The sequence below is a fragment of the Mizuhopecten yessoensis genome, unplaced genomic scaffold (genome assembly GCF_002113885.1).
Source record: "Mizuhopecten yessoensis strain PY_sf001 unplaced genomic scaffold, ASM211388v2 scaffold4791, whole genome shotgun sequence".
NCBI classification, from domain to species: Eukaryota; Metazoa; Mollusca; class Bivalvia; order Pectinida; family Pectinidae; genus Mizuhopecten; species Mizuhopecten yessoensis.
Genome location: NW_018405723.1, coordinates 381,813 through 405,117, shown reverse-complemented (window position 1 = coordinate 405,117; position 23,305 = coordinate 381,813). Strand labels below are relative to the sequence as shown.

At 38.0% G+C, this 23,305-nt stretch overlaps 1 protein-coding gene across 9 annotated transcripts in view; it reads right to left on the bottom strand.

Annotated features, from left to right (window-relative positions):
- The window catches only part of LOC110449695, a 150,039-nt gene that overhangs the window by 10,078 nt on the left and 116,656 nt on the right, over positions 1-23,305 (bottom strand). For all 9 annotated transcript variants that reach the window (XR_002462878.1, XR_002462877.1, XM_021496723.1 and 6 more), the window contains one exon: positions 3,315-3,487. Coding sequence is in view for 7 of the 9 variants with exons in the window: in XM_021496723.1 (XP_021352398.1) it covers positions 3,315-3,487 (173 nt within the window). In the remaining 2 variants the exon portion in view is untranslated. The remainder of the gene's footprint in view (positions 1-3,314; positions 3,488-23,305) is intronic.

Genomic DNA, 23,305 nt, shown 5'->3' with positions numbered 1-23,305 from the left:
CACTTAATGATGCACACACGCCATATACAATGAGGTCCTATCATTACTGTCTGGTTTCCACCATTAAGGGACTTCATAAGACCAAGTAAGCATGGCACAAGCAGGTGATCTTTCAAATCATCATCAGATTTACACTTTTTTTTATTTTCTAATTCAATACAAATGAAACAATGAAAATGCAGATTAGGATTCTTCAAAAGCTGATAAATTGAAAAAAAATTATATATATTTAGAATTTATGCATTCAAGATTCAGAAATCAACTATTCTGCTTTTATGTTAAATTTGGAGTTTTGCAAGTTGGGTTGATCGTTCTCATGAACAAATTTTCAGGATCGTAGATGGGGGGGACAGGACGGGACAAAAAAGTATATTTCTTTATATATATGTAAGAAGTAAAATATGAAAAATATGTAATTATGAAAAAAAAGAATTGGAGATATTAGTGAATATGTCATGATTACAGCATGTAATTTTACACTGATCTAATTAAATTCTGGACATGGTCAAGGGAGGGGTCTTTCCTTGATCCGATCTTTGTTTTTTCAATAACATAACAAGCTACCCTCTTAACGGGCATAAACAACTGGTTATGCTGCTCCAAAAGAAAAATCATTAGTACCACCCGAGTAACCTCCCTTGACCCAAGTCTAGTTAAATAAGTCTGTGAATCCTTCAGAAGAAAATAAAAAAATACATCTCCAGCACACACGCACATAGGGAGATATTAGCCAGGTGGCAGAGGACTAGTAGTTAGCACCTGATAAGGCAGCTCCTGTGAATTCCTAAAAAAAGTATTGATTAATGTATATGTTAATTGTATTAATTGTATTAATTGTTTATCTCTGTACTGTAAAGCCCGTTAGTGTGACTTATGTTAGCTAAATAGGGTGCTATATCAAATGTTGTATATTATAATGGTACTACAAAGGCAACAAAACCTGTTTTATATAGAGCAGTAATAATAACCAGGAGTGAGCACAACACAGCTGATCTACCCAAATTTGATACAAATCTATTGGAGCCCGAGTGTCTGATATGTGTCAACTCAAAAATCCAAAAATGTAAAAAATGTTCCAACGAATATGAATATATTATTTTATTGGATCAGCTTTGTTGTCCTTGGAAGTTTATGAAGTTATGGTTGTCAGGACAACTATTACCTCTTGTATCCAAAGCAGATCTATTTTATGAATTAGAAGGATGTTGTGTCTCCACCCTTTAAATATGCGCATTTAGAAAAGTAATGAAGTTGATAAAGCAATGGTGTCAAATACATTATTTATAGTAACAGTTATTCTATTTATAGTAACAGTTATTCTATTTATAGTAACAGTTATTCTATTTAGAGTAACAGTTGTTCTATTTAGAGTAACAGTTATTTTAGAATGATGGCATATTTTTATGCAAGGTTTTGTTTCTGAACATGTGAAACTTTGCTATAATTCGGTGAGAAATGAAGTTGGTTAAGGTAATAGGATTGTGTCGCCATTTCTCAGTAGAATTAATTTAGTAGTACTGAATTAATGCCTGGATTGCTTTGCAATATTTTAATATTGAAAGAACACACTGTTCTGTCAATATTAAGCATACAATATCCATCAAGTTTAATATTAAACATTAGAATATGCGAAATTGTGATACTGTCTCCCTTCATTGGATTTTCAACTAGGGATGTACTTCCTATTTCTGTTTAACAATACACTCCTATAACCTTAAGCAATGATGGCAAGCACTGTTTTTATAGTAATATGATGACTTAGGTGTTTTGCAACCCAAGTTTTATGCAAAGTTTCCTGACAATCAGATTTGTAATGAAGTCAGATGTGATGAAGGCAAAATTTCTATTTTCAGTAATGATTACCTTGTTTTTTACCCCAAGTTAGTGAAGTTTTATGACAATTATATAAAACAAAAGGCCCAGAGGGCCTTTATCGCCTGGATATCTTAACAATCATGACAAAATATTCTCCAAATGAGATCCAAGAGAATATGCCAGACCCCAAGGCCAATCCTTGTAGCATATCTGTATTAGATTTTTCATGCCCAGCAATTTTATGTATGGTTATGGGGTGGGAATCTCAACTGTTTTAAAGCTGTGACTCAGAAACTAGGTCCCTGGGGTTGTGGCCAGACCGCAGAATCAATTCTAATATCATGACTGCATTCGTCTCTTTTTGCCCAGCATTTGTATATATAGTTTTTGGGTGGGGATCTCAACCGTTTCAAAGTTATGGCCCAGGGGTTAAGTCTGCAAGGGTGGGGGCAAACGCTGGGGTCAATTCTAATATCATGACTGCATTCGTCTCTTTATGCCCAACAATTGTATATAGTTTTGGGGTGGGGATCTTAACCATTTCAAAGTTATGACCCAGGGACTAAGTCTCCAAGGGTGGGGCCAGACCCTTGGGCCATCCTGGAAGCAAATGTGCATTTTTCTCTTTATACTCAGCAATTGTATATATGGTTATACAGTGGGGATCTCAACCATTTCCAAGTAATAAACTTTTTTTGGCCCCACCCCTTAGCCCGGGGGGTCAGCCCCACCATTTGTACAATTTTGAATCTCTGCCTCACATGAATGCTTCCAATATCCAAGGCATAGTTCTACAGTCGTTTATAGCAATATAGCCAAATTGCCCCCTTTTGGTCCCACCCTCAGCCCCTGAGGGGTCAGCTCTACCATTTGTACAATTTGAATCCCCACCAACTAGGGATGCTTCCCATCCAATATGGTTGATATCCATCTTTTAGTTCCAGAGAAGAAGTCGCTTAAAGCAATATAGCCAAATTTGAATCCCCACCACCTAGGGATGCTTCGAGTCAAATTTAGTTAAATTCCAATCAGTGGTTAAGAAGAAGTCGTTGAAAAAAATTTCAGTTATTAGAAATGCAAACCAAGTTTTATCTTCAGAAGCTCAACACATAAACATTGATGTTTGTAAATAAGTTCCCAGAGAAAAAACACCGACCTACAGCCAGTACCTGACGCGGAGCAGTCACCAGATACTGGCCGTAGGACGGTGTTTTTTTCTCCGGGAACTCCAGCTTTCCGCCACCACCAAAACCTGGAACATCCTTAAATGACCATAGTTGTTAATAGGACGTAAAACACAAACATCAAATTGTAAATAACTATATGAAGTTTCATGACAATCACATATGATACAAAGTCTATGGAGGGTAGCATTCTTAAGAACATGTAGGAACTAATTATCAATGTTCTGTCTGATGACTATACTGGCTCGACAAATCATTTCGAGGGTATAATCGTGGGAAAATATGACTGAAAATTTTGTTTTAGTTGTGGTTTACCTCTGATCCTTGAGAGTCTGGCCGTAACTGACGATGGTCCACACCTCGGTCTCGGGTCCTCCAGCGACGCCACATACGAGACGTAGATCTGCAGGGGCTCACAACGCATATAAACACGGCCAGCACCGGCATTAACACTACAAACAGCACGATCACAACTACTGTAGTTAGAGCTGAAATGACAGAAAAAGTACCACAGGTTTATAAATATATCATTGTTACCATTTTCTTCGTTACACAGCTTCCAGCTGACGTCAAACACCTTACAATGTCACACCTGCTGCGAAAACTGAATTCAACAGGTTATTGAAAAAACGAGATTAAATAGATTCCCACGTTTGTGAAAATTTTAAGAAGACCACTCCATGAACATATTTTTACCTTCTTCATGACAGTATTTCCAACCTATAGTGTAAGCTTCACTCTACAAAAGAGTTCATTATAGAGAGCCACAGCCTGTATGTCCACTTAAATATAATACACTAGATAGTCCAATATCGTTATTTGGAATTCTATTTTTCTTTTCCATGGTTTTTATGTCATTGGAGATTACAAACTAACAGCACATGTTACACCGAGTCTACTGCATAGTATGCAGAACACACAATACCTGACATTTTAATAAGTAGATTTATTGAAAATATGAAATATAATCATCCTGAACCTATTTGGCATTGATTTCATGTCACCATAGATGGACTTTTGTATCATAAGACAAGAACATGTTTTTCCTATTCATGTTTCTAAAAAAATACATATGCAGAAATGTGAGAGGAATTGTCAATGTCTTAACCGTCACTCAGTCTGTTTAGTTGGCAGTACTCATATGACAGATGACAAGAAATCGATTCTAGCATACACCACTGCCTCTCCGCAGGGAATCGAAATGGAGTAGGGAACAGGTGACTGCTGGAAACTTAACAGTCCTCTCTTAAACTGGGTTACCTCCCTTTTCATGGAGTTCAAAGTCAGAAACAACTTGTCCAACCATTATAGTGTATCTCTAAGGTTGCACAGTCCAAGGCTCTAACCCAGCACATTATAAATACAGCAATACATTACTCCAGGCCCTACCAAAGCACTTTATATATACAGAGTGTCCTGTCTCCGTGCTCAAATATTGCGAAAATTTAGTTCCTTCATATGTTTATATCGCAAAATTATAACCCGTGTATAATTTAACTTTCATTCCACCTAAAAAAGAAGCTACAGAGTAATATTGATATCTTTTCATTTGGAATTTTAATTCCTTTAGCAATAGAATCTATAGGTTTATTTCCTAAAATTAAGTGCACATGAAAATTGAAGTGATTTGCAGTAAGATTATTCTTGGAGAAAATACCCAATCTTTCATCTTGGTACATAATTTGATACAGGTGATTTCAGTTTTGGCACTGTCACAGAACTTTCACAAGAAAAGCTCTTTTTTTTAAAAAGCGTATTTGTTTTACGTATTAAGGCCATTAAGAGCTATAAGTTGGCCTGTTTTTACTTAGACACGTTACAATATAATTGCCAATTATCTTCATTTTAGAACAATTTTTCTGGATGCTTTTAGAAATATTGTGACGAACCGACTCCTACATGATTCGATTACATTCTGCTGACAGGAGCCAGAACAGACAGGGGATATTTATATAACTTTGTCTAGTGGATGTCTACATGTTTTAATTATGTGTTGAGAAACTATAGGATTTAAAAAATAGTCATCATTCACGTTTGAGCTCTGTGTATTTGGAGGGTATAGTTTCCTCTGAGAGAAAAGTGTTATACGTAGACAATAGTGACAGATGATCCTTCAACAGTACACAAACCAGGGCCCGCATGACAACAACTTTCTCTGTTTCTCAGCGCAGGGTTTTGATTACTTTAAGAAAACTTTTCTTAAAGGAAGGTAAATCATTATGTCCATCTATTTCAAGATGTTTCCACTTGTCACTTAGGGATTCCTGTCCAACTACATTGTGCTTTAACTTGGGTTTGGATATAACTGAAGCACAATTGGGCCGGGACACTTCCGTTGACCAAGTAGCTCAATTGGTTAGAGCGAAAGTATAACAATCTAAAGTCCAGTGTTCCAATCCCCACTAAAAATAAATTCACTCAGAACACTATTGTTGATTTTTTGTTGTTTTTCTTTTATCTTTATTATTTTTATAAAAGCCCTGCAAAGTATGGTTTTCTTTTCAAAAATAATTTATTAAAGCTATGATCAAGCTGGAAAATATGTTCAACACTTAGGTATGTGGTACGGGGAACCCTACACCTGAAGACAAATGAATTATTCTAGGTCTTTGAAGCCAGTTCAACCATTCTTTGTCTCAGAAGACATGTTCGCTTCATTCTTGGTCTCTGAAGATTAAGTTTATTAGTCACAGTTCCTCAAAAGACTGATTCACAATTTTTGGTCCCTTAAGAAAGGTTTAATATTCCAGCTCAATGAAGACAAGATCACATTATTTTATATGGTTCCTGAAGTTCTCTATTCTTGATCTCTAAAGACAGAAAGCTTTTCCCACTAAAGTTCACTATCACTGCATGGTATCACAAATCAAGTTATGTATTTGTACATGTGTACATATATTACTATTTTTCTTGTCCCTATGATAAAATGTTTGTTGTATACATTAGTGTGCATGCATGCATGTGCCATGCACTTTCACATGTGTGTGTGTGTGTCTGGACTTATCTGACCCACGTGCCATGAAGTAACTGTACCAACGAGAAGAGATTGCAGCCCCATTACCTACCATCTGACACCTTTATCTACAAATTCTGCAGCATACAATTTGCATTTTTTGTCAGTTTCTGGCAAGGCCGATACATATAGGCCTATAACAGTAGCTATACCAACTTCGACAGCTATACCGTCAATCACCTATATACAAATCTCACAAAACTAGGCTAAAAACATCTGGATCGAAGGATGATCTATATGCTCCACAGACACAGAAAAATTGCATCTAAATTTCTAATCATCCAAAGGCCCATTTGTTCCTATAACTCATTGAAAATCATTCTTCAATTAACACATGAATTGCATTAAATTTCATTGTTATAAAATTCAATCATTGTCCTAACCTGAAGTCCCTCAAGCCACCAGATTAGTGGTTTTATGAATTTTTAGAATTTCAATTTCATGAAATAAAGAGAAAAGATATTGTCAATTAAAGTTTCTGTTTGGAAATAACTAAATGAAATATGTCCCGAAAAAAGAGAGGATCTGGGTTTAGCAGAAGTGAAGAAATTTATATAAACTTACATTTTACTGCAAATATCACCTTACCTGTAAGTCTATCTTTAACAATAAATTTCAGCAACTGCTTTTTGTCATAAAGGAAGAAGTTACAAATGAATTCCAGCATTATTTACTCTCTAAACCCCCACCTAACTCCTCTAGTATTAAGTGATGGACCATACTGGTGTTCTGTACAGTATGAAGGTGACCTAACTCCTCTAGTATTTAGTGATGGACCATACTGTTGTTCTGTACAGTATGAAGGTGACCTGACACCTCGAGTATTAAGTGATGGACCATACTGGTGTTCTGTACAGTATGAAGGTGACCCTGAGACAAATTCTTTCCATATTAAGTTATGTCACAATAACACACAAAGTGATAATCACATTGGAAGAGTCTGGGTCAATACGTAAATCTACAGCACAGACAAATTCAAAATCAAATTGCCATTATCAACTTCTTTTTCATGACATTGCATTGATTGTGTAAATGCCAACACTGCCTCCCTTGGCTTGATGAACATGTGAGTAAATTTAAAAACCCTTGGACTTTTCCAGTATAACACACCTTGGGATTTTTCCTGTAATACACCCAGTGACTTTTCCAGTATAACACACCCTGGGATTTTTCCTGTAACACACACCCTGGGACTTTTCCAGTAATACACACCCTGGGACTTCTCCAGTAATACACACCCTGGGATTTTTCCCGTAACACACACCCTGGAACTTTTCCAGTATAACACACCCAGGGACTTTTCCAGTAATACACACCCTGGGACTTTTCCAGTATAACACACCCTGGGATTTTTCCTGTAACACACACCCTGGGACTTTTCCAGTAATACACACCCTGGGACTTTTCCAGTATAACACACCCTGGGATTTTTCCAGTATAACACACCCTGGGATTTTTCCTGTAACACACACCCTGGAACTTTTCTAATATTAAACCCCTTGGTACTTTTCTAGTATTACAGAATTCGGTATATGAAATTTGATGAATTTCATCAATTAATTAAGATATGTGAAAGATGACAACAAAATTATAACTTTTAATAATTAAATACAAATGTATAAATGTTCACAAGTAACTCTGACGTCTAATAAGGTTTAATTCTTTTGTTATGCCAGATCAAAGGACCAAACAGCCTTTGCAGTATCCTGCCTACAAACATGTTTGACCTTGACCTTTGACCTATGACCTTGGTATTTCATAAAGGCTCATTCTCTTGTCATAGCTAACCATTCTGTGACAAGTTTGACAAAGATTGTACTTTTGTGACACAAGGTTGAAAGCCATACAAACAGAAAGTTAGACAATGTCACTATATGTTTCTGCAAAGGACCGACACCTGGGCTGGAATAGAAGCTGGTACAAATGAACCAAAGGAACCTTTCATCAGGCAGACATTAAAAAGTTGTCTGTGACTAATGAACTGTCGAGGTATTCAGCCAATAGGAAAAAGCTTGGAGTGTGTGCCTGTTTACAGCGTATCTATTAGTAGATTCTTTAGTCATAACAGGCTCAGTCGCTGTCTAGGGATTATCACTCCTACACACCTGACACAAGGTCACCTTCACCTTTCACCCTGCACTCGACCCCGACTTTCTATCTATTTCAACAAACATTGACCTTACACCCGTCCCGGAGGAGTATAGATGCTAAGGTCTAGAAAAGCAAGGTGAAGGGGAGCTTTTGTCAGATCTCTTTAGCAGGTTCTTTAACTCATTCACCCCTGAAGACTCATTTGAACTCCTCCAATTCAAAGGTTGGAATGGTTCATTATGAAATGTCAGGGGCGAATGAGTTAAATACGACTGTTGCTACATTAACTGTTGATCTCAAGGCAATCTTTGATAAATATTATTGCTTGCCTGCATTTTATTAATTATAAAATTATATCACATTTCTCAGTATCTCAGTTCAAGATTTCTTTGAGAAGTTGACATCATTCTTTAAAATCATTACAAAGAAAAATTGACCTCAGAAAACAGTGGGACCTTAAACCTTCACTACAATGGATATACAAAAGACATCACAAATTAAAAGTTTCATTGTACCGAGATTACTTTTCGGAACAAACTTTTCAAGTGTACATGCAGGCACTGAAAAGGTTTTTTTTTTCAAATTTATTTATGTTATTTAACCGATATTGATACAACAAGCCATTCAGATTGATATGTCTCACCAGTGCCCCGCTTTGACCATCAATGCACATGTCAAGTTTGGTTGGTCTAGCACTTATATAGTCTCAGAGAAACTTACTTAAACGCAAAAACTTATGGTTGATGGAGATGCTGACAAAGTCAATGGACCATGAAAGGTAGGCCACATCCAGTATGTGATGCATGGGTTGTGATGTACTACTTAAGATGCATCTTTGGTTGGTCTAGCACTTATACTTTCAGTGAAACTATAACTTAAATGCAAAAACTTAATGTTGACGCCGCCACCGGAAAAGCAACACCTTAGTCTCGCTTCTGCTACTTCATGGCAGCTAGACAAAAACTAATTATATCTTGCAAGCTTTCTTAGGAAGTTTAAACAATTTTTAGTTATTCCAAGTCATGTTACACGGTAAGGATCATTTCTGGTAATTTCCCTGCTTTACAACCAAAATGTCTCAAGATCAAATTCTTCTCTTTTTCAAAAAAATAAAAAACGAAAATATCTCTAAAGAATATATAACTCTAAAAGTAATAAAGTAATATCAACAGCAATTGTGTACAAGTCATGAAAAATATCCAACAAATCAGAACTCTTCCTCGTTGGAAATACAAAGCAGACCACTGGAACTAGCTCTGTGATTTGTCAGTTACCCTGTGGCATTATCACTAATTATTTCTACATTGAAATTCTCCGACAATATTTTCTTTATTACAATTCAAGACAATATATTCTACAATACTTCCAATTTTGCCCTCAGCATTTGTTCAGTCACTAGTTCGAAAATATTACATGCAATCTGAAATGCAACTTCCGTACCAAAACTTATGAACTAAATAATGTCCTGGGTACTTGCAAGTTTAGCAAGTACTACGGAACAACTACCTATTTCCCGTGGGGTCATATACAGCAAACTTCATGAATAATCAAATGAAAGTCTTTTTAATTAATCAATCAGTTATATGTCCTGGGAAATAAAACAATATTAAAAGCCTTAAATTTAGTACATCTTTTGGCAATTTTGAAAAATGTCAAAGTCCGCCAGGTAATGAATGTTTGGGAATCATTGATATACAGATTTAGATACCACATGTAGATGTTTTAATGATGCAGACACATTATTTGGACCAAATTGGCTTCTGGTGAGCAAAATATAAACCTATAACTAAGTTTGTTCTTATCAATGACATAAACCAACTTTATCTCTTAGTAAAACTTTAACACAGTAGACTTTTCACAAATATTTGATACATACATCCCGAAACTGAACAAATGATTTGCTATAGGACAGCCTAATTCTATATTAAGGACACCAGAAGTCAGTTTTTTTACAGAGAGGATACCCGACTTTACAGCCAGGGTCCTACTTTACAGTAAAATCTCCCTGATATTACAGCCAGGAAGATACCCGACTTTACAGCCAGGGTCCGTCTTTACAGTAAAATCTCCTTGATATTACAGCTGGGACGATACCAGACTTTACAGCCAGGGTCCGTCTTTACAGTAAAATCTCCTTGATATTACAGCCAGGAAGATACCCGACTTTACAGCCAGGGTCCGTCGTTACAGTAAAATCTCCCTGATATTACAGCCAGGAGGATACCAGACTTTACAGCCAGGGTCCGTCTTTACAGTAAAATCTCCCTGATATTACAGCCAGGATACCCAACTTTACAGCCAGGGTCCGTCTTTACAGTAAAATCTCCCTGATATTACAGACAGGGTCCGTCTTTACAGTAAAATCTCCTTGATATTACAGCCGGGAGGATACCAGACTTTACAGCCAGGATCCGTCTTTACAGTAAAATCTCCCTGATATTACAGCCAGGAGGATCCCAGACTTTACAGCCAGGGGCCGTCTTTACAGTAAAATCTCCCTGTTATTACAGCCAGGATACCCAACTTTACAGCCAGGGTCCGTCTCTATAGTAAAATCTCCCTGATATTACAGCCGGGAGGATACCAGACTTTACAGCCAGGATCCGTCTTTACAGTAAAATCTCCCTGATATTACAGCCAGGATACCAGACTTTACAGCCAGGGTCCGTCTCTACAGTAAAATCTCCCTGATATTACAGCCAGGATACCAGTAAACTTATAGTAAGTTTACAGTGTGACTGATTTCACTGTAAGGGTACCAACCTTACAGTGGGAATACTCTAGATTTTATAGTGCTGATACTTGAGTTTACAACTCATGGCAGAAACCCAGATTTTACAGCCAGGCGCTCTAAACATTTGGTGAAGATACCCATACTTTACTGCTAACCACAGAATAAATGCAAAAATAGACTATAAAGCAATTATGGATTCTTTAACTCATTCACCCCTGAAATTTCATAATGGACTATTCCAACCTTTGAATGTTCAAATGTGTCTTCAAGGGTAATGAGTTAAGTTTACAGCTAGAATCCTGTTTCTACTATATCATCAATGTTAATATAATAAACATATAATCTAGACAAAGTTATCTATGATGTGTGGTCAGATATAGAATACAAACCTTTTCCGGACATAACAAAAACTCCAACATATTCCCATGATATTATAATGCGAGCCATACCACTAATGATTTCCAGACAAAACAACCTCATACAAATATGCACTAGTACTAACATTTACTTCTCAAATATCATGTACTCTACACTGGAATGACATGTACCACCACTGATCCAATCTTTTCTGCCTGTACCCACGAGTGTGCATGCTTGAATTTACATATCTTGTGTAGGATGAAATACAACCTATATTTACTGTTATCGATGACCTTGAACTCTAGGTCAACAGTCCTGAAAATGATGCAGATTCCCCGTCCAGATTCCCCCTCCAGATATAATGTCATGTCTTGATTCTGAGGCGTGTCTCATCAAACCTATAGGAAGTGAATAGAGCATCTGGTAATACCTTTAACTCATTCACCCCTGAAATTTCATAATGAACTATTCCAACCTTTGAATTAGAAGAGTTCAAATGTGTCTTCAGGGGTGATTGAGCTAATAACAGTACAAACTCCCACTTCATAAACATGAATAAAAAGGAGAAGTTTCTTAGCCTGGTGAATTGGTCTACGACACCAGTCAGGCTTCTGACACATAATCAATATTCAACTTAGAATAGATGTCAAATGATTTGATGAAACTCATAATTCTGCCAGGTCTTCATAATCAACTTGACATAATTCTACTGAAATTTACCAAAAAGTAATTGGTTGCCACGGCAAATAGGTTACAGATATTAGGTCACATGATTCTTGGCCCGTTTCAATATATTAACTTTTTAAACACTATTTTTCCTTCAAGAAGATTCATCAGTCTGGAAACATGTAATATCAAAGTGTTCCTTTATGCATTGTGTATAAAGTAAAATGTTCATATTACTATTTTCCTTTGTTTTACATGTACCGGTTTTATTTAGCAGATAAAGTAGGACTGACTTCAGCCAAATAAAATTGTTTATATATGTAATATGACTCTGTAGAGCAATTGGTCAACTGGTACTGGCACTGGTGACATTTGTTTTTATAGAAATAAGTTACTTGACTAATCCTGATTAGGTTAAACGGTAAATCGTGTTCAGCTGATGGTACAGATGATATAGAAAGAGAGTTAAAGTGCATGATACATGCCCCTGCCCAGACAGCAGACTGCGCACTTGATGCGAGTACATTGTGGTCTAGACAACAGTACTTGTGCTGATGGCCAGTATCCTGTGAATCACCAGGGCCGCAGAGCTCATGTGATTCATTCCCTTTTAACCTTTTTTAAAATCAAGGACAAGATACTTGCCACAGCAGAATAAAATAAACAAGAGGCCCATAGGGCCTGTATCGCTCACCTGGATATCTAAGCAATCATGGCAGAATATTCTCCAAATGAGATCCAAGGGAATATGCCAGACCCCAAGGCCAATCCTTGTAGCATGTATATCTGTATTCAATTTTTCATGCCCAGCAATTTTATGTATGGTTATGGGGTGGGGATCTCAACTGTTTCCTGAAGCTGTGACACAGAAACTAGGTCCCTACGGTTGTGGCCAGACCCCAGGATCAATTCTAATATCATGACTGCATTTGTCTCTTTTTGCCCAGCATTTGTATATATAGTTTTGGGGTGGGGATTTCAACCGTTTCAAAGTTATGACCCAGGGGTTAAGTCTGCAAGGGTGGGGCAAACCCTGGAGTCAATTCTAATATCATGACTGCATTTGTCTCTTTATGCCCAACAATTGTATATATAGTTTTGGGGTGGGGATCTTAACCATTTCAAAGTTATGACCCAGGGGTTAAGTCTCCAAGGGTGGGGCAGTCCCCAAGGCCATCCTGGAAGCATATGTGCATTCATCTCTTTGTAATCGGCAATTGTCTATATGGTTATAGGGTGGGGATCTCAACTGTTTCCAAGCTGTGACTAAGAAACTAGGTCCCTAGGGGTTCGGTCAGACCCCAGGGTCTATTCTAATATTGTGACTGCATTCGTCTCTTTATGCCCAGCATTTGTATATATAGTTTTTGAGTGGGGATCTCAGCCGTTTTAAAGTTATGGCCCAAGGACTATGTTTCCAAGGGTGGGGCCAGACCCTAGGGCCATCCTGGAAGCAAATGTGCATTCTTCTCTTTATACTCAGCAATTGTATATGTGGTTATATGGTGGGGATCTCAACCATTTCCAGGCAATAAACTTTTTTTGGTCCCACCCCTTAGCCCGGGGGGTCAGCCCCACCATTTGTACAATTTTGAATCCCTGCCTCCCATGAATGCTTTTGATTAAATATGATTGATATCCAGTGCATAGTTCTACAGAAGAAGTCGTTTATAGCAATCTAGCCAAATTGCCCCCTTTTTGGCCCCGCCCCTCAGCCCCCTGGGGGGTCAGCCCAACCATTTGTACAATTTTGAATCCCCACCACCTAGGGATGCTTCCAGTCTAATATGGTTGATATCCATCACTTAGTTCCAGAGAAGAAGTCGCTTAAAGCAATATAGCGAAATAACCCTTTTTGGCCCCGCCCCTCAGCCCCCTGGGGGGTCAGCCACACCATTTGTACAATTTTGAATCCCTGCATCCCATGAATGCTTTTGATTAAATATGATTGATATCCAGTGCATAGTTCTACAGAAGAAGTCGTTTATAGCAATCTAGCCAAATTGCCCCCTTTTTGGCCCCGCCCCTCAGCCCCCTGGGGGGGTCAGCCCAACCATTTGTACAATTTTGAATCTTCACCACCTAGGGATGTTTCCAGGCAAATATGGTTGATATCCATCTCTTAGTTCCAGAGAAGAAGTCGCTTAAAGCAATATAGCCAAATTGCCCCCTTTTTGCCCCGCCCCTCAGCCCCCTGGGGGGTCAGCCCCACCATTTGTACAATTTTGATTCCCCACCACCTAAGGATGCTTCCAGTCAAATTCAGTTAAATTCCAATCAGTGGTTAAGAAGAAGAAGTCGTTTAAAGAAATTGTTGACGGACGGACGATGGACGACGGACATGTCTCTCTGCCATTGCAGCCTGACTCCTATCAAATAACCAGACTTTTGTAAAACTGGACAAAAACACAAATTAGAACATTGCTCCATCACCTCCACCAACAGTAGAATATTAACAAATTGCTGACTTATATAAATGAAAAATCCACATCCATAACTAAAAGAAAGACGATAATAGCAAATAAATCAAATCTTCGACTAATACAAATAAAAATCCACATTTATGAAAATCCGTATTTTTAATAACAGACTTTATGAAAATCCGTATTTTGAATGACAGACTTTATTAAAATCCGTATTTTAACAACAGACTTATTGAAGTGACAACAGATGTCAGTATAAGGTCCACGCCTCTTTCGAGTACAAGCCCCCTGTTCTGTACTTTGACACCTGTCTCATACCCCCAGCATTTTACACTTGACCTTGAGGAGGCGACCTTGAGAACTAGTATTTTCGGTGTGAGTGACGGTGTTAAGGACGAGGACGAGTAGACATACCTATGGATTGGTCATGTTTCCATCCAGGGAAGAAGCCTCTCTCTGCCTCTATTGATCCCCCACCGGTTACGCAATATGCTAATTACTTATGAACCATTACATCTGAATAATATAGTCACCAGACAGAAGACCTTCTGTGGCGACGTCTGACCAATTTTAACCGTCTACGTCTACAATACATAAACCACACAAGGTATTCTTTACCTTTTCTTATTTGTCGAGACTTTTTGAGGGATATTTCCAGTGCAAATATGCACGTCTTTCATACAATACCTACAACAAAAGATGGCATGTCTACCGGTTCTAATTATACATTAAGGTTTTTGTACATACACTTGACAATTGTTTAAACTATTCTTCCCAGTACAAATGTTATCTATTACCCTTCGAGTTCAGTCCATATTGCTCTATTCACGATATAAAAACAGACCTGTTGGTGTCCTAATTATTTTAAGGAAGTATTTAAATCGTAACAGATATTGCAGCGTTTATAAATAATCTTGTAATGATGATAGATAACTTGACCTTTCAGAAAAACAACAAATTTTCACAAGGAGTACCTGAATTAAAACGTAATAAATAAATATTAAAAACAAATTATTTTTGATTTGAAGTGTATTAAACACAGACGACAAATAAATATTCAAGCCTTAATCACCATTTTACCTTCTAGCCCTACAGACACAGCCGTCCCAGTTAAGGTATTAATACACACAGAAAACAATCACACCTCTATTGAAAAAGGATATACACCTGGGTCTGATGAGGCTTAGCAACTTCTTGCAGATAGACGTCTGAGTTCAATAGGTATACTGCTGTATAGTAGACATATACATAGACTGTGTATGGGTGAATACCTGGAGCGTCTACTCTATGAATATCTTAAGTGTACCAACAGCTATAGGTAACAGGTCTGGTGTAGCTAGGGTGTATCTACAGCTACAGGTAACATGTCTGGCGTAGCTAGGGTGTATCTACAGCTACATGTAACATGTCTGGTGTACCTAGGGTGTATCTACAGCTACAGGTAACAGGTCTGGTGTAGCTGGGATGTATCTACAGCTACAGGTTAGAGGTCTGGTGTACCTAGAGTGTATCTACAGCTACAGGTAGCAGGTCTGGTGTAGCTAGGGTGTAACAACTGATACTGGGTGTATCCACAATATTGCCATATGACTTGTATTGTTCCGTCTTTAGCTCAGTGTAATATTATATGGCTTGCATTGTTCCATCTTTAGCTCAGTGTAATATTCATATGACTAGTATTGTTTCGTCTGTAGCTCAGTGTAATATTATATGACTAGTATTGTTTCGTCTGTAGCTCAGTGTTATATTATATGCCTTGCATTGTTCCATCTTTAGCTCAGTGTAATATCCATATGACTAGTATTGTTTCGTCTGTAGCTCAGTGTAATATTATATGACTAGTATTGTTTCGTCTGTAGCTCAGTGTAATATTATATGCCTAGTATTGTTTTGTCCATAGCTCAGTGTTATATTATATGACTTGCATTGTTCCATCTTTAGCTCAGTGTAATATTCATGTGACTAATATTGTTTCGTCTGTAGCTCAGTGTAATATTATATGACTAGTATTGTTTTGTCCATAGCTCAGTGTTATATTATATGACTTGCATTGTTCCATCTTTAGCTCAGTGTAATATTCATATGACTAGTATTGTTTCGTCTGTAGCTCAGTGTAATATTATATGACTAGTATTGTTTCGTCTGTAGCTCAGTGTAAAATTATCATATGACTTGCATTGTTCCATCTTTAGCTCAGTGTAATATTCATATGACTTGCGTTGTTCCGTCTTTAGCTCAGTGTAATATTCATATGACTAGTATTGTTTCGACTGTAGCTCAGTGTTATATTATATGACTTGCGTTGTTCCATCTTTAGCTCAGTGTAATATTCATGTGACTAATATTGTTTCGTCTGTAGCTCAGTGTAATATTATCATATGACTTGCATTGTTTCGTCTGTAGCTCAGTGTAATATTCATGACTAATATTGTTTCATCTGTAGCTCAGTGTAAAATTATCATATGACTTGCATTGTTCCATCTTTAGCTCAGTGTAATATTCATATGACTAGTATTGTTCCGTCTGTAGCTCAGTGTAATATTCATATGACTAGTATTGTTTCGTCTGTAGCTCAGTGTAATATTATATGACTTGCATTGTTCCGTCTTAGCTCAGTGTAATATTCATATGACTAGTATTGTTTCGTCAGTAGCTCAGTGTAATATTATATGACTTGCATTGTTCCGTCTTTAGCTCAGTGTAATATTCATATGACTAATATTGTTTCGTCTGTAGCTCAGTGTAATATCATCATATGACTTGCATTGTTCCATCTTTAGCTCAGTGTAATATTCATATGACTAGTATTGTTTCGTCTGTAGCTCAGTGTTATATTATATGACTTGCGTTGTTCCATCTTTAGCTCAGTGTAATATTCATATGACTTGCGTTGTTCCGTCTTTAGCTCAGTGTAATATTCATATGACTAGTATTGTTTCGTCTGTAGCTCAGTGTTATATTATGATATGACTTGCATTGTTCCATCTTTAGCTCAGTGTTATATTATATGACTTGCATTGTTCCGTCTTTAGCTCAGTGTAATATTGTCATTTGACTAGTATTGTTCTGTCCAAGACATTGTATTGTAAGACATGCTCAACTCTTTAGCTCTGTGTTACATTGTATTACATCTAATATTGTAGTCTTTAGCTCTGTGTGACATTGTATTTCATCTGATATTGGAGTCTTTAGCTCTGTGTTACATTGTATTACATCTGATATTGTAGTCTTTAGCTCTGTGTTACATTGTATTACATCTAATATTGTAGTCTTTAGCTCTGTGTTACATTGTATTACATCTGATATTGTAGTCTTTTGCTCTGTGTTACATTGTATTACACCTGATATTGTAGTCTTTAGCTATGTTACATTGCATTACATCTAATATTGTAATCTTTAGCTCTGTGTTACATTGTATTACATCTGATATTGTAGTCTTTAGCTCTGTGTTACATTGTATTACATCTGATATTGTAGTCTTTAGCTCTGTGTTACATTGTATTACATCTAATATTGTAGTCTTTAGCTCTGTGTTACATTGTATTACATCTGATATTGTAGTCTTTAGCTCTGTGTTACATTGTATTACATCTAATATTGTAGTCTTTAGCTCTGTGTTACATTGTATTACATCTGATATTGTAGTCTTTAGCTCTGTGTTACATTGTATTACATCTGATATTGTAGTCTTTAGCTCTGTGTTACATTGCATTACATCTAATATTGTAGTCTTTAGCTCCATGTAAAACTGGGTTAGGTTTAATACTGCATACTCGGTAGCAGGGCAATTTCTGATTTGTTTGTGATCATATATAGTACAGTGGTATCACATTGTAGCCATCTGCACAAGCTCCGTATGAACTGTATGATATAGGCATGTGCTAACACTGATGTCTGCTGGTCTAGTGTAACTTATATAAAGAATATAGAATAAACTACGATATTAAAAAGAAACTAGAATTGCGTATGGCCTATTTAGTGAGTTGAGCATGTCTTACAATAAACATTACCTATCAGTGACCTGACAAACTGAAACCACAGACTACTTGTGATACTAAATAGATTAAATAGTGTGTATATTTAGCAGTGTGTGTGTACTGTCTGTGTATATTTAGTGGTCTGTGTATACATTGCTATCTACAACTACTTACACACTGTCTGCAGGCCCCTGTACACATATCCCCACACCTTCGGCTACATTCAGCTTTATACATAAAAGAGCTCTGTGCTACTGACCTACCCATGAACCTGTGGGCTTGACTCCCCTGACCTCACAGGCCTCTGCCAAATCAATGGTCATGTTTGTAATGATTGTACAGTAGTCTAGCTGTCACATAACACAGGGCAAGGGAGGAAAACAACACAGGGTAAGGGAGGAAAAACAACACAGGGCAAGGGAGGAAAACAACACAGGGCAAGGGAGGAAAACAACACAGGACAAGGGAAGGAAACAACACAGGGCAAGGGAGGGAAACAACACAGGGTAAGGGAGGGAAACAACACAGGGAAATGGAGGGAAACAACACAGGGCAAGGGAAAGAAACAACACAGGGCAAGGGAGAGAAACAACACAGGGCAAGGGATGGAAACAACACAGGGGAAGGGAGGGAAACAACACAGGGCAAGGCAGGGAAACAGCACAAGGCAAGGGAGGGAAACAACACAGGGCAAGGGAGAGAAACAACACAGGGCAAGGGAGTGAAACAACACAGGGCAAGGGAGGGAAACACCACAGGGCAAGGGAGGGAAACAACACAGGACAAGGGAAGGAAACAACCCAGGGCAAGGGAGTGAAACAACACAGGGCAAGGGATGGAAACAACACAGGTCAAGGGAGGGAAACAACACAGGGTAATGGAGGGAAACAACACAGGGCAAGGGAGGGAAACAACACAGGGCAAGGGAAAGAAACAACACAGGGCAAGGGATAGAAACAACACAGGGCAAGGCAGGGGAACAGCACAGGGCAAGGGAGGGAAACAACACAGGGCAAGGGAGGGAAACAACACAGGGCAAGGCAGGGAAACAGCACAGGGCAAGGGAGGGGAACCCAGGGTAAGGAAGGATAATAACACAGGGCAAGGGGGAAAACAACATAGGGCAAGGGAGGGGAACAACACAGGGAAAGGCAGGGAAACAACACAGGGCAAGGGGGGAAACAAGACAGGACAAGTGGGGAAACAACACAGGGCAATGGGGAAAACAACATAGGGCAAGGGAGGGGAACAACACAGGGAAAGGCAGGGAAACAACACAGGGCAAGGGGGGAAACAACATAGGGCAAGGGAGGGGAACAACACAGGGCAAGGCAGGAAAACTACACAGGCCAAGAGAGAGGAACAACACAGGGTAATGGAGGGGAACAACACAGAGCAAGGGAGAAAATGGGTGGATAAATACACATGTACAATCAACATAAGGTTATGGGAGGTGAAGTATGGAATAAAATCTCATATACAAATAACACGAGGCATGGAACCCCTGGATTGGGCGGAATAAATGCACACAAACACGACAGTGTAGAAAGGAAAAAAAGATAAATAACACTTGCACATAACAATCGTGGAAAGAGTAGGGGGCAGAAAACATGCTGAATGAAGGCTAGTTGATGAAATTGATAAAGCAGCAAAATTAAAATAGACAGGGATGGAAAGATATTGATTATCCACCCCAAACAAACTACAGGTAGAAAGAAACAGGAAAAGAAAGAATATGGGGTGAGGAAAAAATGTGATAGGGCAATTTCCTTCTGAGGTCAGGGTCTCACACCTGTCCAAGATAAATGACCGAATTCATTCCTTTAACAATGAGGTCAGGGTTTTCAGGGTAAACCAGATACTGGGGGTCAGGTTTTACACAAAAAAAAGATAAAAAGATACCAAACAGGAAATGTTTTGAAATGTGATTAGGAGCCGTGTGACAGTGGGCAGTAAACGGTATGTCAATCACGCGTGAGGGTAGGACAAAGCTGGACTAGATGATGGCTCCGACAGCTACTTAGGTACACCACGACACCATTACTCTTCATCATCGCTCTACACTAGGGGGGTCAGTCAAACATTCAGGCCAACATCATTTTAAAATGTAAAATGTCATTTACTTCCCAGCAAAATCCATAAGAATACTGATTCATGCAGAGATTTCAGCCCTCTTTTACGATATGTCATAATTGGTTTGTTTTTAGATTTATTTGTATTTTGTATTTTAGAACAATGGTTTTTTTTTCTTAAGACATTTAACTGTAGAGTGAAGTATTACTCAAGTTCCTCTCAGGCTTACAAATATACAGTGTAGTATAGTTTTTACCAAAATTACTGAAGTCTTGTAGGATTTTTTCAGTCTTGAATCATTTACCCCTGAAGACACAGAAATAGTTCATTATGAAATTTCAGGTGTGGATGAGTTAATGTACCATGAAGTTTTAATGTACTGGGAGCAATCCACATTACTCCATATTCAGACAAACTCACAAATAAACCAAGGGCAATAACTCTGTATATACAGTACAGTACAAGACCCGAGCTAAGTACCAGGCACTCCTTCATCCCAAGAGGTACTATCATACCAAATCCAGCAATTGAAGGGTACAGAACATATAAGATATGTCCAAAATACAATAAATGGTGAAAGAGTTACAAGGCTGTACATGGCGGGGAGATGGCCAGACGTGACACTTCACCATCCCAAGATGAACTCACACACAAAATTATTTGGAAATTGAAGGTGACAGAGTGTATCACCCCAGATAAAGTAAAATGGTCAACATAAATGGTTAAAAGTCAAAGTGGGGAACATAACCAGATGTTAGTATGTCCCACTTCCAACATCATCGCAAGATGAACTCGCACACAAAATTATTTGGAAATTGTAGGTGACAGAGCATATAAGATTCCCCTCAAATGTAACACAATGATAAGGTACCTTATAGTGTAATGCCCAGTCCAGAAGTACCAGTCGAGGACTAATCATAAAAGACTCTTTCATGCCCAGGGGTGTAGGATAGGGAAATTCCACCCGAGGGTTTTTCAAATTTGGTAAAACCCAAGGCTTTGCGGAGGGTTTTGTCATATTAAAAAAAATCCCAAGGTTGAAATTTCCCTATCTTACACCCTTGGGCATGAAAAAGCATTTTTCTCTCATTTTAACTACTAGAATAAGCTCAAAACCATGAAAATATGTTGGGACTGGATCCCATTTTGAAAATATCAATTCCCCCCCCCCCCACCGAGCTTTTTTGACGAAAACAAATTTGTCAGCGAGATTATATGATTTATTTACTAACAGGTCAAGTCAAACTACAGTAATCAAAACTTTAACGTCCCCCATTGTAGTGATTTCATTGTGAAAAGGTTGGATACATAGCTGTCAAGCATCCCTCATAAGAAGGGAAATTACTCTCATTTTGAGCAAAATTTACAAACTCCCCTCTAAACTCCCTCATTCAAGTCCAAACTCACACAAACTCAAAATGTACATCATGTGGTCAACTGATCTCTTAGTAACTGCAGGGTGTTTGTAATGACCATAACAGGTCATAACTCCCTCACCAAAATTACAAATCTCCCTCTAAACAGAGTCCCTCATTCAAGTCCAAACTCACACAAACTCAAAATCTACATTCTGTGGTCAACTGATCTACTAGGAACTGCAGGGTGTGACCATAACAGGTGTGTCTGAATTAAAGGAATGCTTTTTGGAGTTATTTTGATACTTAAAAAGGGAAAGGGAAACTGAGCTAAGAAATCTAAGTCACGTTTCACACACTTTTTCCCGCATTAGGAAACGTGGAATGAGGGAGATCTTCCTCATTTGAGGTTTCATTGGTTGACACCTATGTGTGGATATGCATATTCAGTGAGAACACCAGTATGAAACAGGTAATTTCTCAAAGTAATCATAACGATATATTACCATATCAGGTTGTCATCAGATTGACCATAGTAAGCTGAAGAAGTAGACCTTTCAATATTTGTATGGCCCTGCTCCTCTGCCCACTGCAGTGCCATAGAGTTTGTTTATAAAATACTGAAAAATGGGTGAAGGTCATTTATTTGAACAAACTAGGTAGCCCTTCATCCCAGTATGCTCCTGGCAAATATCATTACCCTAGGCCTTTTAGTTATTTAGAAGTTGTTTAAAGTAAAATATTGACGCCGGATGACGGACGGCTCACCACGGCCACACCACGGCATAAGCTAACTTGGCCCTTCGGGCCAGTTGAGCTGAAAACCACTTCACTCAGGGATTCTGCATAGCACTTGTGGTCAAAATCTATTTAGCCCTACTAGACAAGGAGTGCACAGGTTCTGTCGGTAAAGTTACCTAGACATCATTAAAATGCAACAGATCAATTCAAGTTATAATACCAGACACGTGCCGGACAAACATAAAAAAAAACCCAATAGGAACAGGAAAATCATTCTATTTCAAAACCGTTCCTGCTAATTACTGCATCAGCTATCAGCAATTGAAGCCTCACGATGCAGCTGAATACAAGTAATCTATAGCAATTTTTCAAATTTAAATACATGTTCAATAAAACATTTCGAACTTGCATATTAAAACGAAAGAGAAACCTTTGAAAATCATACCTGAATATTGCTTTGAAGTCATTTGCTAATTAGCAGATCAGACTTACAGATTACATATGGGTTAGAAAGAAATCTTTACGACAGCGTATTAAAATTAAGATAAATATGTTTCGAGCAATTGTATTGGAGATGCTTCCTCTGAAATAAGTATGCAGGAATAATAGTATGTGTGCCTGTGGAAGAAATCAGAGATGGCTGAAGAAATGTAAACCAAGGTAAGGGATTTGTGGGATTGGCAGTTCTGAACTGTAGTTCCTTGTGGTGCTATCCTAACAAAGTTCTGACAGGAAGACATTGTATTGTTTGTAGCACTGTTTCCTGCTACGCCTACATTTGTTGATTATAAACATTTTAAACATGTTATCAACTATGTCTGATTCTGTAACATAGGTCACAAGGACACAAGAAAGAGAAAGAGCCTACTACAG